At 42.4% G+C, this 16,654-nt stretch overlaps 1 protein-coding gene across 2 annotated transcripts in view; it reads left to right on the forward strand.

Moving 5' to 3' along the window:
- Window positions 1–16,654, forward strand: part of CTDSPL (CTD small phosphatase like) — a 66,117-nt gene that overhangs the window by 44,227 nt on the left and 5,236 nt on the right. For both annotated transcript variants that reach the window (XM_063303325.1, XM_063303326.1), the window contains exons 2-7: window positions 909–1,063; window positions 3,457–3,489; window positions 7,263–7,364; window positions 9,707–9,763; window positions 11,653–11,745; window positions 15,447–15,632. In XM_063303325.1, coding sequence (XP_063159395.1) covers window positions 909–1,063; window positions 3,457–3,489; window positions 7,263–7,364; window positions 9,707–9,763; window positions 11,653–11,745; window positions 15,447–15,632 — 626 coding nt within the window. The remainder of the gene's footprint in view (window positions 1–908; window positions 1,064–3,456; window positions 3,490–7,262; window positions 7,365–9,706; window positions 9,764–11,652; window positions 11,746–15,446; window positions 15,633–16,654) is intronic.

Genomic DNA, 16,654 nt, shown 5'->3' on the forward strand with positions numbered 1-16,654 from the left:
AAATAAAGATCTCACCTTCCAAATCTGTGGGATGCCTATTTACGTGCTCTGAATTAGGAAGTCAGCTGTAATGCTGCAAACTGTAGTTGAATTTAAAACGTGGACTCCAAACTGGGTTTGCAATGGGGGTTGAACTGCATCCCTCACATATGCTTTTCAAATTCAGTTACAGAAGTCATTTTCCACTGGGAACTGGAGCAGAGGATGCATATGTTTGAAGAAACTCAGGTCAAAATGCTCTCTTTTGGGATCATGCGACTAATTCTAACTATTATTTAGATTCTTACCGCAAAATCAGTTGCTCTTCATTGTCCTGAAAAAGACCTCTTGATCACACATTTCTGACAAACCTTGAAATGTGTTTGCTGGCAATTTTTTTCCCCTTCTTTTTAACAGGTACTTTTCATGTTTACACTAGAGCTGTCTCAAAGGTCTTGTCCAAATGGGTCTAAATAAAATATTGTTACATTTTTGCTGTAGAAGCAGATGGTTCTTATTTCTGTTGACATAGCCTGATAAATCCTTTATATCTTAATGTAAAATATGAATGTGATGTGTACAGGTTTTGCTGCAATCAGAACTGTGTGGCTTGACAAATTCCATCATGTATAGCTGTCTAGAATTCCATTTCATTCAAGCACCACTACATGGACATCAAGCATCTTCTGTGGAAATACACAACATCATAACCTGGAATTAATTTGCTTGCTTACAAATAGAAAAATTAAACTTACAGAAAACCTGTTTTTCAGACTAAAGAATAGTGATTCGCCAGAAATAATGGTGGTGGGTTTTTTTTCAGTCAATGCTGTGATGTTACAGTTAACTATCTACGCCCTATGTGAAACAACAGGCATTCTTCACAAGCCCAGAAACCATTTTCAGTGGAATATTGTATTTCTTTGCAGTGTCCCAATGTAATCTCAGTTTGAAAAAGCAGAGGAGTAGAAGCATCTTCAGCACTTTATTCTGCTGCTTTCGTGACTACAATGTTGAGTCACCGTCTCCCAACAGCACCAGTGTCCTTCCTCCATTGGTGGAAGAGAATGGCGGACTTCAAAAGGTAAGTGTTTTCTTTTATAGGGTGGTTTTTTGGTGGGGGGATGGAGCTTTTTATGAATAAATCCACGATTATAAAACGCCACCTAGGTTGTTAGATGAGGTAGCATACAACAGATCTTCAGTCCCTGTTGAGAATCATTAAGGTATGAACAAGGATAATTCTTTTTTTCTTGGTGGCATTGAGTAGCTGGATCTGAAAAATGGTCAAAGCCTCCTTTAAAGAGTTGGTGATGTATCCCTTTCTGAAAAGGCCTTCCCTGGATCCAGCTATATAGGACAGCACCCTGGCCCTGGCCTTCTCTTTTTCAGGAAGGTTGTTGAGAAGATGGTGGGACTTCAGTGACAGAGAGGGAAGCAGGAGACTGTTTTCAGAAATGAAAATGGCACTGGCCACTCTGTTGGATGACCTCTGTCAGGATCTGAATGAAGTAGTAAGCTTTACATGGTGCTACTTCATCTCCCATTGGTGTTTGATACCATCATGGCACCTGTCTGGACTGCTTGTGAAGTCTGGAGGTACATGTTTACAATGGTTCTGCTAATTCCTAAAGGGATGGCACCCAGCAGGGATGGAAGATACTCCTTTGTGTGGTCCACATTAGTTAGTTCAGTCACCCCTACTTTTTAGTACCTACATGAAACCTCTGAGAGAACTCATCTGTTGGTTTGGGGTGAGATATCATCAGTATGCTACCCGGCTGTTCATTGTCACAAGGAGGATGAGTGACGTCATGGAAATTTTAACTCGGCATCTGGATACTTTGGAGGGCTGGATGCAATGAAACAGGCTGAAGCTAAACTTGAGGGTGTTCCTGTTTATCTAGAAACCATCTGGCTTTCCGTCCACTCCAGTTCTAACTCTGTTTGGGGTGGCACTCCCCCTGAAGGAGCAAATCAGCAACTTTAGAATCTTTCTGGGTTGCTAGCTACTGCTGTATTTACAAGTGAATGCCACTGCTGGGGGGCTTTGCCCAACTTTGGCATGTGTGCCAGTTGCAATCCTATCTGCAGCGGGAGGTCCTGCAAGCAATAACTCATTCCCTCATCGCGAGTAGGTTAGACTACTGTAGTGCACTTTATTTGGGGCTGGTCTTGAAAACAATTTAGAAATTGCAGTTGGTGCAAAATGCAGCCACCCATGTGCTAGTGTACCCACTAGCTGTTACAGGTTTACTCTGCTTGTATTGTGGGTGCTGCATTGGGTTTCAGTAGATTTCCACGCACAATTTAAAATGCTGGGTTTAACCTATAAAGCCTTATGTAGCTTGACTGCCAGGTACCTTCCAGACTGCTTTCTCCAAGTAGAACTGGCCCATATTTCATGCTTATCCCAGATGGAGATGCTTAGAGTTCCCCATAAAAGGGGAGCAGTGACCCAGAGACAGTGTTTCTCTGTCATGATCCTCATCCTGTGGAACAGTCTCCACCCAGAAGCCCAGCTGGTAACTCCACTGGCTTCCGTCCAGAAGGTGGCTGAAAGGGACCTTCTCTGAAGGCCTTTTGAGTTACAGTATAATTTGCTGCCATGTATACTAAGGTTGGCACCATGGTTATCATTATATTATTTTATTATCCTATTGAGATTGTTTCTTTATTAATTTCAAGTTGAAATTGGTTTTATTGTATTTTTGGTTTTATTTCCACTGTAAACTACCATGAGGTAGTTTGATTCAGTGGTATATAAACATAATAAATATATATTTTATCCTACTCTCCAACAGGCTGTTAGAATAAGCAGTCATCACTTCACTTTGAAATATATAATTGGTTCTCTCTGAATTCAATAATATTAAATTATACAATAAAATCAATTGATCTGAGATACGATGATTGGCTGCAGTGAATGTGCTCTTAAGCATGGCTATATTTGGCTCCAGTCCTGTTTAAACATAGCTACTGAGCCTTAGGAAGGGTATAACCTCAGTGCTAATTACAATCACAAGTTATAGATGAATGTCTGGTCTGGTTCTGATGTCATGTTGTATAAGCAGCAAACCAAAATTGTGTGATCAAGGGTGTCCTGCATGAATACTGCTTCCCACCTCTGCTAAGTCTTTCCTTTCCCCAATTGCTCCAATCAATTGCTGCTGGGAGACCAGGATGTGTTCAGCAGGGCAAAACCACTACGCCAAGGCTGTAAAAAAGCCTGGCACCCCTTTTGCAATACCTGCTGAGAATATTGAAATTTCTAGTAATAATTAGTTTGCAGTTCCTCGATCATTTCCGTTGACACAGTATTGTCCTCTCTTAATTTAACCAATTTCCTAAATTCCTTTTTGGGTTTTAGTTGGAATGGCTTTATTTATTAAATCCGACGTGTCCGTTTCTTTTATGTTCTACTGTTTTGAAATGCTGCACTCTTACAATGATTTTTTTCCCCCATTTTCCCCCCAGGGTGACCAGATGCAGGTCATTCCCATTCCAAGTGTATGTATTTTTATTCTTTTTAAGTTCAGTTTTTTTAATGTTCTTGATTTGGGGTCAGACTGATCACTTACACATGTGTATGTGTGTGTGTGTGTGTGTGTTGCATGCTGACAAGATCCTACAACTCTAAGGAATGTGGAACCATAGCTGGAGAACTCACAAAACCATATCTTACTAACCACAACCTGCAGGAGGCATAAATTCCCCTGTTCCTGTTTGTTGACTCACCTTCATGATCTGGCAGTACTTGGGTGGGTCTTTTGTGCACCAACCATTCTTACTGTCTGCTCAAACACCCACAGGGGAGGCTGCAGCTTCCTGCCTCACTTCCTTTCTTTTTTTCCTTTTATTCATTGGAGCATTTTAAGAAAGTTCATTCCCACTCATTCCTGCCATTTTCAGTCTTCTCTGGGCACAAGGGGTGGAAATTGAAATGGTAATAAAGATAAAATTCCTAGAGGGACCTTATCGGTGGATATTGCCTTGATCTTGGAAGAACGGTTGATACCACCAACAGCAGTTCGCATGACGCACTTAACTAGGAATAGTTACTTTAGTCCCATTCAAAGTGAGGTCACTTAGCACCACTTTCCACACAGTTCCTCCACTCCTCCAGCGTGATCAAACATGTCTCATGTCTCACAAACACAGTTTTGAAACCACTACAGGTTGGCTCTCCGTAGCCTCCAGCTGTGTGTTTTTGGCTGTGTGTTGGCTCTCCTGCATTTCTGAAGTTGGCTGGTGAGGGTAGAATTCTCTTTATCAGTACAGGAGGCCTTGTTGCTGCAGCACATGGGAGAGATTCTTACTTTCCCATGCCTGTTGTTGTTGTTGTTGTTGTTATCAGCCCAAATCAACTGACTGCAGGATGAAGCCCTCTCCATTGAAGTTACAGACAGTGAGCTACCATGCTGGTCCAGTGCAGGGTGCTGGACTTCTTTCAACTTCCCAGTCTAGGGCTGAGACAGAGGGACTGGTGGCCTAAAGTCACCCGGTTGGCTTCCACGTCTAAGGCCAGAACGGAATCTGGATCTTCCTCCTGCTAGTCCAGCACTTAACCACCAGATTGCTCTGCCTGCTTATACTCTGAGATTTCAGTTTGAAACAGAGCTACCAACTGCAGATTATAGTCTTGTGCAAAGAAACTCTCCTTATTCAGCAGATGGTTATTATGATCGGTTGTGGCGACTTCGGATTAACAAGGCATTTATTTTTTTTAAAAAAATGCAGACTTGATGGCAATTGGCTGTGAAAGCCTTATAGTGTAAGGCTTTCACAGCCAGCTGAAAGCATGGCTGGCTGGGGAATTCTGGGAGTTGAAGCCCACACCCCTGAAAGCGGCCAGGGTTGAGAAACACTGGAGTAATGTATGGAGAGGACAACTGATGCCCCTTTCTTCCTTTCTGTTCTCCACTGGGTTTATTTCCTTTGCCATTGTTGCTCTGTTGTGCTGTTTTTGTTTTGTTTTTTTGTATCGTTCTTTGTTTTTCAATGTTTCAACGATTGTAAACCGCCCAGAGTCACAGGGAGCCAGGCGGCATATAAATTTAATTATGTACACACACACACACACACATGCTGCCCCACTCGTAGATTCTCGGCACCCCTCGTAAAGACAGTTTGATTTAGCTTTCTCGTGTGCGGTTTCCAAAGAGGGAAGTGTTGTATCAGACACTCCACAGTTCATTACCTCATCCAAGCCTTGAATGCTTGCAGATAGGAATAGCAGCTTGACTTTTCTACAAATGCAATACATTGCTGTAATAAGGGAGGTGTGCAGGCCATATCTGTCTTTATTGGGGGGGAAGTATTTATTTGTTAGACTTGTATCCCACCTTTCATTCAGGAACTCCAGGTAGCTCCAGGTGGGGAAAAATGCTCCCTCCCCTCATTTTTCCCCCTCACCACAACCTTGCAAAGTAGGTTGGGCTGAGAGAGAGAATGGGTGGCCCAGAAACACACAGGAGCTTCCAGGATTAGGGTGGATTAGAACCTGGATCAGTCCAGGACCAGTCCAGCCTCTTAATCATTACATTGCACCGGCTCTCAGTGCCTTTCAACCTGCTTACAATTTCAGTTTGCTTAAGAAAAAGATGCAGCCAATTTACATTTTCATGGGATTTTATTTCCAGCACAGAACTTGTCACTCCAGAGACGAGAGGGCAAAACCTCTCATTAACAACCAAGCCACTCCTTGCAAAATCACGAGAAAGCATTTGCCAAGGGAAGGTCAGGAAAGTCATCCAGTAGATCTCCTCATTTCTGTTTCAGTGGTTCCTGTTTTTTGCACACCCTCTGCAAAAGTCAAAGGGCTTTCACAGGACAAAGAAGGCTGCTTTCATCCGGCAACGTTTAGGGGCTGGTGGGAACAAGGCAACTGTGAGGCACAAAAACAGGCATAAAAATAATACTCAGGGAAGACTACAGTGCCAGTGATTGCCAGTCCATCACTCAGGATCACTCCCTGGTCTGGATGCGAAAAATAAATAAAATAAAATAGCCACAGTCAAATGATACTGGTATCCTTACCAAAATCAGACTTTGCCATTTTTTAAAAAAAATGAAAGCTCCATTTGATTTGGTGAGATCATGTAAGTTATACTCCCCACAGGTGCTGCATTGCCAACTGCAAGGGATAATCCTCAAAATTCAGATGCCACTTAAGAGTTTCCATAAAGGAGCTTTCTTGGGTTTTTTTTTCCCTGCCTCACTATAGGTTTGTGGCTAATATTCCCAGCCTATGTAATTCCAGTTCACCTGAGTGCCAAATGTGTGGGCATCGTATGTTTCTGAACACCTCTCTTGATGTTTATAAGGCTTTCCAATTTTCCCTTTTCGATATTTTCTTTCTCTCTGGGAATCTGGTGGGTTCAATCTCCACAACCACCTGGATTACCAAGGTTGCCTCATATGGACGCAGAGGCATTCTTAAAAAACAAGAATTGTGGGTATTCTCGGTCCAGTCTTAAATTAGGGGAAGGCTAGAGAGGCAGGCCAGGACAGAAGTTACTAAAATAAAGTGTGTCTGTGTTTTGTTCTTTTATTTTGCATGCAGTGTGTTTTGTCGTTTTCTATGTTTGCTTGTTTTGTTCTGTTCTTCGTTTTCTTGGACGGATGTTGAGGCGAATCCATGTAGGTGGCTGCTACATTTCTGGGTTTTTCTGATGCTCATCCATCTCTATTCTGTTAACTGGATCTTATATGGGGAAAAATTGTGATGTCTGTCCAGGTTCAGACCTCGCTTTTGCCTTGTACTGAGTTTATCAGCCAGGCTGCTTGTCTCTAAACCTATTTGGCTTGCTGTCCGTAAAACTAACGTTTTGTGACTGGCCATAGCCACATGGCAGCCATTTTGTCAGATTACTGATAATATTCTCTCAAATGAGCCCAATTCAGCCAAATTGTGAAAAAAAAAACATATTGTGGAGTTCAGTCTTAGCAGTTTTTTTAATCATTTAGAGTACAAGTCTGCTCGAGTTAAAATAATGCTTTCTCTTGAAAGTATGATAAAAAGAGTTTCTTCAGTTGGGGTTAATCTCATTCCATTTCAGAATTTCTCTGCTGGGGATCTTTCATAGCAGGCGGAAATGTTGATTTGGGAGAGTTTCATAGAAACCCCATATAGTCCATGCAAAACAATGGTTCCAGTTATTTATCTAATAAGCTATAAATAATTGAAGTATATCTATATTAGTCTTCAGCAATCATTACTGTTGAACCAAGTTCAGCGTGGATGTTTCTAACATGGGGGTGCTCCTTTTTTCTCTGTTTAGCCACCAGCTAAATACCTCTTGCCAGAAATGACAATATCTGATTACAGGAAGAAATGCGTGGTCATTGATCTTGATGAAACGCTAGTACATAGTTCCTTTAAGGTATGTATGCTGTACAGTATTCCATATATCTTGCTGATAAATACATGAATGAAGGCTGGCACGCTTTCTGTAAATGTCCCTTATGAGATGTACTTTTTAGATCCTGTGATGTCCTTGCTGCCATGCTATCATCGTTAATGAGTGACCATGATATTTAATAGTTTATAGGCAAGTGTATCCAAAGGAGAGCCTCAGAACACGTTGCTTTCCATTAATCAAATGAACCAAATGTTCATTAAGAATTCTGGGAGTTGAAGTCCACACATCTTAAACCTGCCGAGGTTGAGAAACACTGTGTTAATGTCCCTCTCTGCATAAAACCTCTTTTGAGCTGAGCTCGGCTCCTGTAGGCTTCATGGACCCATTCACATGCTTTCTTGGCGGCAATCGAGAAGTGGTTTGCCATTGTCTTCTTCCTTTTTTTTTTTAACTTCCCGGTCTAGTCTACAGCCTGGAGTTCCCTAGAAATCCCTCACCCCAGTACTAATCAGGCTTAGACCCTGCTTAGTTTCTGAGCCTAGACCAAGATCAGTCTAGTGCTGCCATCTGTTGAGGGGTCTTTATAGTATATACATTAAATATAGAGACAGAGGAATGATAGAGACTGTCTAATGAGAATTTAGGAACAACATACTAGTGGTTCAGATAAGGGCCACAGCTGTGTGTGTGCTCAACATCTCCCATTCCAAAGAGGTAGTCAGTGATATTGTGAGTACTTTGTACACTTAAGTGTTTAGGGTATATTTTATATTAATCTTATCCTTAATCTTCTTGGTAACTTCATTATTATCAATAAAATATTATATATCTCTACTCTGAAGTATTTTTTTTAAATGATAATTTATTTGTATTCACTGAAAGAGGAAAGTATTCTTTGTGTGTGATGGCGCAAATACAGGTGGTCCTCGTTAAACAACCACTCGTTCCACGAGCATTCGAACTTACGACGGCGCTGAACGAATGGTAGTTACAACTGGTCCTCGTACTTACGGCCGTCACAGCATTCCCCTGCAGTCATGTGATTATGATCCTCACAATTATGACATTGCAGCCTCCCCTGGTCACATGTGGTCCTCACTTAATGACAGCAACTGGGACTGCCAGAACTGCCATTGCTAAGCAGCACAGTCATGTGGTTTTTCAGCTTAACACCGTGTCACTTAATGTCAGAGTTTCCGGTCCCAGTTAGAGTTGTTAAGTGAGGACTACCTGTATATGGTCTGGGTTACACAACCCATGCAAAGCTCTTCTAAAGCAGCTTTATGGCCTGGTCTTCCCATGTGGACCAGGTGGAGACATTTCTTCAGACTTCAGATAATAAAACTTGTCCTGTGGGTAGAAACCCATAAGAGAGCGGGGAACATTTTAGGTTTTTCTTTTCTTCCATCTCCTAAGTTCTTACTTCTTAAAACAGGGAAACATTTGAAAATGACATTCTCCCCTTGGAATCTCAAATGGGATGAAAACCATTCTCACCCCACTCTGTTGTCTGCGTATACCGGGCTGGGATTGCTTATTAGCCTCAAGAGCTTTCTCAATAGATGAATATCCGAGTTGTTAAAAGTCCTCATTTGGGAAAAGGTTGTGTTCCTCTTTAAAAACTGGGGGGAAACCTTTTCAGAACATTTCCAAAATGTTCTGTGTTCTTGGAGAAAAGGAACACAGTCAGTTGAAGGCTGCATATCTGCCAGCTGCTTTCCCCTGGACGTGTCCCAGGAAGAGCTGATGCAATCTGCTCTTTTGCTGGTAGTGTTGCTAGTGAGGGCTGTGTGTTCTGAATTCTCCTGTTTGAAAGGGGAAATGAGTCCATGGGGGAAATAAAGAAAATGCATTAACCCCAAGCAGTTCCACTAGCACATACTGTATTGAACTGGAGGCTGGGATCCTTTCTCTTAAATGAACCTGCCAGTGAAGCAGGATTTCACATAGCAAATAGTTGCTTTTCTCTACTAAGTAATTCTGTTGGAGAGTAGCAGGAATATGGGATACTGCCTTTTCCCAGTCTTATTCAGAGGGAAAGAAATCTCCGATCTGCCTGAGAGAAGGTGCAGCCCGCTCCACCTTTTAGCAGCCCTTCCTTGTTGGTTTAAAAAAAGGTATCAATAGCATTTTGTCCACTGTCACTCCTGTATTATGCAAAACATCTGAATGCCTCTCTCCAATATACGAACAGGATGATTCCAATCTCCTTGGTAGGTGTAAAAGGAGCAGTCTGTGCCCGTTGTCACCAAAAGTTCTGCAGCTTACCCTGTGAGCTGTGCTGCCAGTCTTCAAGTTTCTCTAGAGTCTGTGCATCCTGCCAATCATTCTTTTTAAAAATCATTTTGCTTTCACTTTTCTAGCCAATTAGCAACGCTGATTTCATTGTTCCAGTTGAAATTGATGGAACTATACATCAGGTGAGAAGCACTGCTGTATTTGCACTTTCGTGTCGGGGTGGTGAATTGCTTTGTGTCTGTCTAGGGTTGTGGGATTAGGCTGAAGTTTTGGAGTTAATGGACGTATTAAAATTAGTGTGTTTCAGGACTGCAGAGTTTTTACTTGGAAGCCATTTCAGTTCAAATGGCTGAGCTGTCAACAAGAATGTAAAAGGTATCTCTTAAACCAGTAACAATAATTGGTTCAGCACGTAAGAATATTCTGCTGCATGGTCTTGTTGACCATCATCTTATCCAGGTAACTGGCTCAGTGACTATGAAACTTCCAGAACTTCAGATGTCAGTTCTTGGTGCTAAAGGTCCAGTTTTTCAGACGTGCTCATCTGAAAAGGGTGAATTCAAATACGGCTTTCTGACAGCTTTCTGAAGTAAAGGAAAATTACTGATTCCAATTTGTCTGGTTTCCTTTGTGCCCCATTAAATGCTTTTGAGTGGTACATTCCAGAAATCATATCCTTGTTTGCAACCATCATGTTAGGGTGCTTGAACCTAGAGGGTCAAAGATGCAACATGATTCAAAAGAATCAAAGTTCAGTGTCAAGAATATGGTATCTACTAAACTAATGAGTAGTCTTTTCAACCCTTTGAGCAATAAAAGAAAATATTAGCGTCCACAAGAACAATGCATTGAGTGCATCAAGGTGACGTTAAGAATCGTATTTTGGACAGAGCATCGTTCTGTCTGAAAAGGCTTTGAGGTTCTAACTTGGAGCAGGGAGTGTGTGTAAGATACTAAACTGCACCGCAGAAGAGAAACCACTACAAATCTCATCACCTGAGACTGAATGAGACTTGCATTTCTTTGAACATGCAAGCTCCTGTGCGTATTATCTTAGATCTAGGATAGACAGCGAAAAAAGAAAGAATATAAACTGTTAAGTTTTTTTCCCTTTAGAAGTGGGCCAGGGTGTGTAAAAACAAGGGAAATTATGAACTGTTAAAAGTGTTGTGCATGATTTTAGTTGGTGATGACGGTTAGCATCTATTCTTTCTCTGAAGGACAGTGTTCTTGACGTGCCTTTCCAGAAGGGGCTGTGACCCGGTTCAAGTAATCCAGGATAGGCTGTGTGCATTCTTAATGGCCTATCCTTGAATACTTGCACTGGGACGTAGCCACAACTCAATAAACAGGATGCTGGAAAATCCGAGTCCACGGGTCTTCTCACGCTTCTAGTAAGAGCAGCTAAAGATACTCTACCATGTGTCAGGGGTAGATTCCCCCCAGTTCAAAAAGTTAATTAAACACATACAAAACCAAACTACATGTTGATACAATAGTTGTACTGTTTGTCTCTCTCTTCTGCTATACCTCTGTCCTAAGTCAGTATTTCTTAACTTTTTACGTCCAATAATTATCTAAGAGAAATAAAATTTCTTGAGTTAGTATGGATAGGTTTTATTGCATTAGCTGTAATTATTTATTGAAGTACCTTGGTTGCAGTCCCATAGTCAGCTTTAATAGTAAAAGCCATGAAAATCAATTCCGGAATTTTGCCATTTTGAAAAGGAAATGCAAGTGTCTTTTCATCTTGAGGACATCTTCCCTTTTTGAAGAATTGAACAAGATGGCCTTAAATACATTCATCGTTCTTGTACAATATTGCCCTTTAATTTTAAGTTATGACCCTTTAAGTTTATAGTGTCTCTCCTGAAGCATCTGGCTGGTTTCTGCAGGAACAAAACATACCAGATAGGCCTTCGTTACGATCCAGTGGGACTCCGCTTCCACCCTTACATTTATCAAACGTACATTTATTCTCCAGGATCATGAACTCCAGGTATACTGAAGAGTGTTTGCACATTCTTGAATCCCAGTGACTGTTCTTCTTCCTTTCTTTCTCTACCTTCAGGTTTATGTACTAAAACGACCGCACGTGGACGAATTTCTTCAGAGGATGGGAGAACTCTTTGAATGTGTGCTGTTCACGGCCAGCCTAGCAAAAGTAAGTCCGGCAATTGGCATGTCTCTTATTCCCAGTATTTTGTCTCATTTCAGGTACTCCAGAGTCGGGTACTGCACACTCTCAGCATAGTTGGGTCTGTAATACTGGCCTGCGTGCCAGTTCCCCAGCGTTTCAGAAGAGTGGTCCCTTGGGCCTTCGGTGAACAATTAACGATGAGTTTTCTTCCTTTACCCCGAATCTCCTGCGAGGACCGTTTTCAAAGTTGGGTCTTTCTTTGCATGTCATACCAAATAAAGAGAAAATAATTATCTTCATCTCCCCCCCCCTTTTTTTTCTTCTGCTTTCTTTATCTGGCAACGTGTACTTTGTGTGGGTAAGTGTTTCCATGGTAACACTTGTGTGGGTAAGTGTTTCCATGGTAACAATATCACATATGGGCTTGTCTCACAACGTAGCCTTCCCGGATTGCTCCTGATGCTCATATGAAAGGCTTTTTTTAGTTACCATGGTTATGTGGGGGCAGAGAGAAAAATAGTTTATTACATAACGCGCTATCCTTAAACTGGGACGGATAAAGTAGATCCGCTGCACTGTTGGGTCGATAGAGGGGCAATTGGTAGTAGAGACTTCAGTTAAAACGTACATAGCAAGTGAAAGGAAACGTTACGTGAATTGTGCGGGCGTCATCTGTGTTTGTGCATTTGTGATGGTCAAAGGAGCCAACGCTTTGTTGTACCCTTGCATTAGAAGTCGTTGTGCTTATAGTGAGCTCCCCAATGAATGTATTAGTCTTGTGATGTTTCCAGTGTTGTCTGTAGCTGTGGTAGCAGTAAAACTCAGTCTGTGTTTTGCTTTGTAGAAAATAAAACCATCCTTTTGCAGGCTTGACAGCAGTGGAGAAACAAGGTCTGTGTGGCGGGGGGGAGTGTTTTAGCCACCGGAATAGCAGACTCTCACAAATAAGTTGACAAGTGGGTCTTGTTCTCCAGCGAGGGTTTCATACAAGGCCGCTTCACCAAAATTATTCCTAGGTAAAGGTAAAGGTTTCCCTTGACATTAAGTCCAGTCGTGTCCGACTCTAGGGGGCGGTGCTCATCTCCGTTTCAAAGCCGAAGAGCCGGCGTTTGTCCAAAGACACTTCCTCTGTGGTCATGTGGCCAGCATGACTGAACGGAACGCCGTTACCTTCCCGCCGACGCGGTACCTATTGATCTACTCACATTTGCATGTTTTCGAACTGCTAGGTGAGCAGGAGCTGGGACTAGCGACGGGAGCAGACCCCGCCGCGCGGTTTCGAACCGCCGACCTTCCGATCGGCAGCTCAGCGGTTTAACCCGCAGCGCCACCGCGTCCCATTTAAATTATTCCTACTCTGGATCAATATTATAAGCAAGGCTGTACCTGTGCACATGTGCAGACCGACCACCAGCAAGGCAAAGCAGCTGTGCGTGGATCCACATGTGCAGGTGGACAGAGATAGCATTCCAAGCAGCGGCAAGAAACTTTGCAGAATGCCTCTTTAAGAGTTTTGCACAGTCCCAGTACAAATTTCAGACCTTCTCATCTATATATGATATCAGTGTGTTCAGTTCACACTGGAAGTTGTGATAGACTAGGATGCTGAAACACAGTTTCAAGTGATGGGGATGTTGAACCATGGGATGGTGGCAACAAAACCCCAAGCTTCAGCATTAAAGCAGCTTAAATCTTCTTCTTCCTCCAGGAAGGTTCAACAGGCTTTCTTTTCTATCTCTTGAGAAAGATTAAAAATCAAGACAAGTTCGTTAGCCTTCCAGATTTTCACTGAAGAATATCTGTGCCATTTGAAGTGATCGTATCTTGGCATTGCAGTGAAATTAGAAGCTAGTCTAATCTCTAAAATTCTATGCCATGCAGAAATTCTACATGATGGAGAGTTTTCAAAGTAAAACAGGATTATTCTCAATTTTATAAAATTATAAATAATAACAGTATGAATGTTGACTGTTAATACTTTAAATCTTGGCCTGTTTAATTCCTAATCTATACTATTATTTATTTTTTATCCGTTCAATCATGTCCGATTCTCGGAGACTGCCTGGACAAGTTCCAGCGGTTTTCTTGGCAAGATTTTCGGAAGTGATTTGCCATTGCCTCCTTCCTAGGGCTGAGAGAGAGTGACTGGCCCAAGGTCACCCAGCTGGCTTCGTGCCCAGTGTGGGACTAGAACTCACGGCCTCCCAGTTTCTAGCCTGGTGCCTTAATCACTACACCAAACTGGCTGTCAGTCTATACTACAGCAGAGTCTATTTAGGGAAGTACAAGATTAAACTCTGTTCCTTCATGGGCAACTGGTCCAAAGCATACTTGCTACTTTTATAATGGTTTTCCACTCTTCCCAAACATGGGACTACCAGTTGTAGTTCACAGCACACGGACAAGATGCCACCATGATTTTGATTTAGGTCAAGCTGGTTCCTCATGCCTTTCGGATTAGACTCGGCCCGAGTAATTTCAGATTAAGTAATTTCAGATTAAGTAATTTCAGATTCAGTTGTCTTTTCCCTCTAGATTTCAGCGAGTAAGTGGGGGTGGGGGTGTTTGATTCTTCATTAGTGGGGCTGCACTCCGAAAACCCAAAGTCCAGTGAAACTGATTCTGTGACCAAAAAGGATTTCCACAGGGCTGACTACATTTAAAATACAGCGTTGTGTGAAATATAGGATCAGAGGTAGTGTGGCTGTCACAAACACCAGAGTTGCAGCCTCTTATATAAGTTTGAAAATCTTTGGCTCCCAGCAACTGTATTTTTCAAAAGTATCTAGAAATACTTTGGTGCTTGTAGAACCCTAAATAATTCTGATCACTCCTTTTGTCTAAGAATGTTTCTGAGATACAGTGAGCTGCCTTTTGCAGAAATTAACTGCTTACTTAGTCCAAAGTCATTTCTTCTTAGTGGCTGAGGCTTTGGGGTCTTTCCTGGTTCACTGGCACTGCTGGTGATTAAACACTGAATCTCTGATGCCTCTTCCTGGCAGTACCACATGTTGTAGAGGAAATAGTGTGAAAAATTCCCTTTTTATTTCCTACCCATAGATCTCTTGAAAAACCACAGGCAGGCTTATTTTGCTTAACAATTTATACCTATATTCTCTTTGGGAATTGGTCAGCAAGGGCCATTATTATAAATTCCCTCTTTTTATTTTCTAAATCCCTTTTCCTAATCAAATGTGGCTATGCAGTTGGCCCATTTAAGCATCCCTTCCACAAGGAGATTTTAATGGTATGGCTCTGTGCCCCATGCTTTTTGGTGCTTGCAGAGTAGTCCTCTGATGCCCCTCGTTTTACACCGAACCATAAATGTCTTCTAAATAATCACAAGTTCATGGCAGAAGTTGAGATAATTTTTGTGTGCTTAGCCCTCAGTTTGCTGAGGTCAGGTGGCATGATGCTGAGGAGCCTCTTTCAGCACTTAGATGCGGGGGGAGGCCTCTTCCCCCTCTTAAACCATTTCCATCAGACGGAAAGACTCTTTCCCCGCAAGTCTGCCAATCTTTTTTGCGTTCTGGAAGTTTTATGTCCCACCCTAGGAAAGCACTTAGCAACATTCTCATCAGGGTTTTATCTTTTATTTCTTCAGTTTGGGTTGGGGATCATTTAATATTGGTATTGAAAAACATGTTTCATTTTCACAGGGAGGGAAACGTTCTCTGCATCTTAACTGTGACCCCTTTTCTTTTATGTAAAAAAAAAAAAAAAAGTATGCAGATCCAGTGGCAGATTTGCTGGACCGTTGGGGTGTATTCAAGGCTCGACTCTTCAGAGAATCCTGTGTTTTCCACCGAGGAAATTACGTGAAAGATCTAAGTCGGCTTGGGCGAGAATTGAGCAAAGTCATAATAGTAGATAATTCTCCGGCATCTTACATCTTCCATCCTGAAAATGCAGTAAGTGACTGGGATTGCAATATATGGAATGATTTTTCTGCCTTTAGATTTGCCTAGAGAGATATTTGTTGCCTTTTTTTTTTTAAGAGGAGGCACGAAGGCTTATCTCTCTTAAGGTGCACCACCACAGGGCCAGTGTTAGAGGATAAGTGAATGAATCAGTTTAGTCATGGATCTGCCCATTTGGGGGCCTATGGTATCTCTTCAAAATTTGGGAACCTGCCATCAGAGTCTCATCAGTCTCAGGCCATTTACCAAAGAAACCATGTTCAAGGTAGACACTAGGTTTGAGCCTCAGATGCCAAGTTATATATGTGACCCCTGGAAAACACAAGAGAACATCTGTTAACCAAAAGAAGAAAACTGTCCTGACAAGCAGGAACCACGCCGAGATGAGAAATAGGTATCTAGTGTTTTATTGCTGCTACAGTAGACAGAAAATCCTAACAAACTGAAGAAGCGTGAGAAAACCCAGACAGATAAACCCCAAAAGTCAAGGCGGGTCTGATCTGTGTCTCTTTGAATGGCTGCTCAACTCCTCAGTACTACGCCTGCCTTTTCCCCCCTGGATAGGGGCCCCCTCCTGCTCACCATCAGTGCTCATGACAAAAACCCAGTGATGCTGAACAGATGAGGGAAGCAGCCCTCCGGAGAGGGACAAAAATAAGAGCCTTGTATCACACCCAAAACGTGAGAGGCAGCATCAGGCACACAGCATTCCCCAGATAAACAAGGCACCCACACTCACCTGCATGCGTGCACACACATGCACCCTCAGTCCTACAAAACCATCCGCTTGAACGATGCCCGTAGGCCCCTTTACTTCACCTGGAACTCCCTGGAAGTCTCCTTGCTCGGTGTGGGGAAGTCGGGCTGGATCCGGTGCGCGTGCCTTTCCACTTTGCCTTCCTGTACTGTGTTCAGATGCTGCTAGGGAGGATTAGTATCATCTTGCTTCAGTCTCTCCCCGGGGCATTTCTTGAAGCTGCAAGTAACCTACAATTGCAGGATGATTATTTTAT

This window comes from Candoia aspera, chromosome 4 (assembly GCF_035149785.1).
Source record: "Candoia aspera isolate rCanAsp1 chromosome 4, rCanAsp1.hap2, whole genome shotgun sequence".
Taxonomy (NCBI): Eukaryota; Metazoa; Chordata; class Lepidosauria; order Squamata; family Boidae; genus Candoia; species Candoia aspera.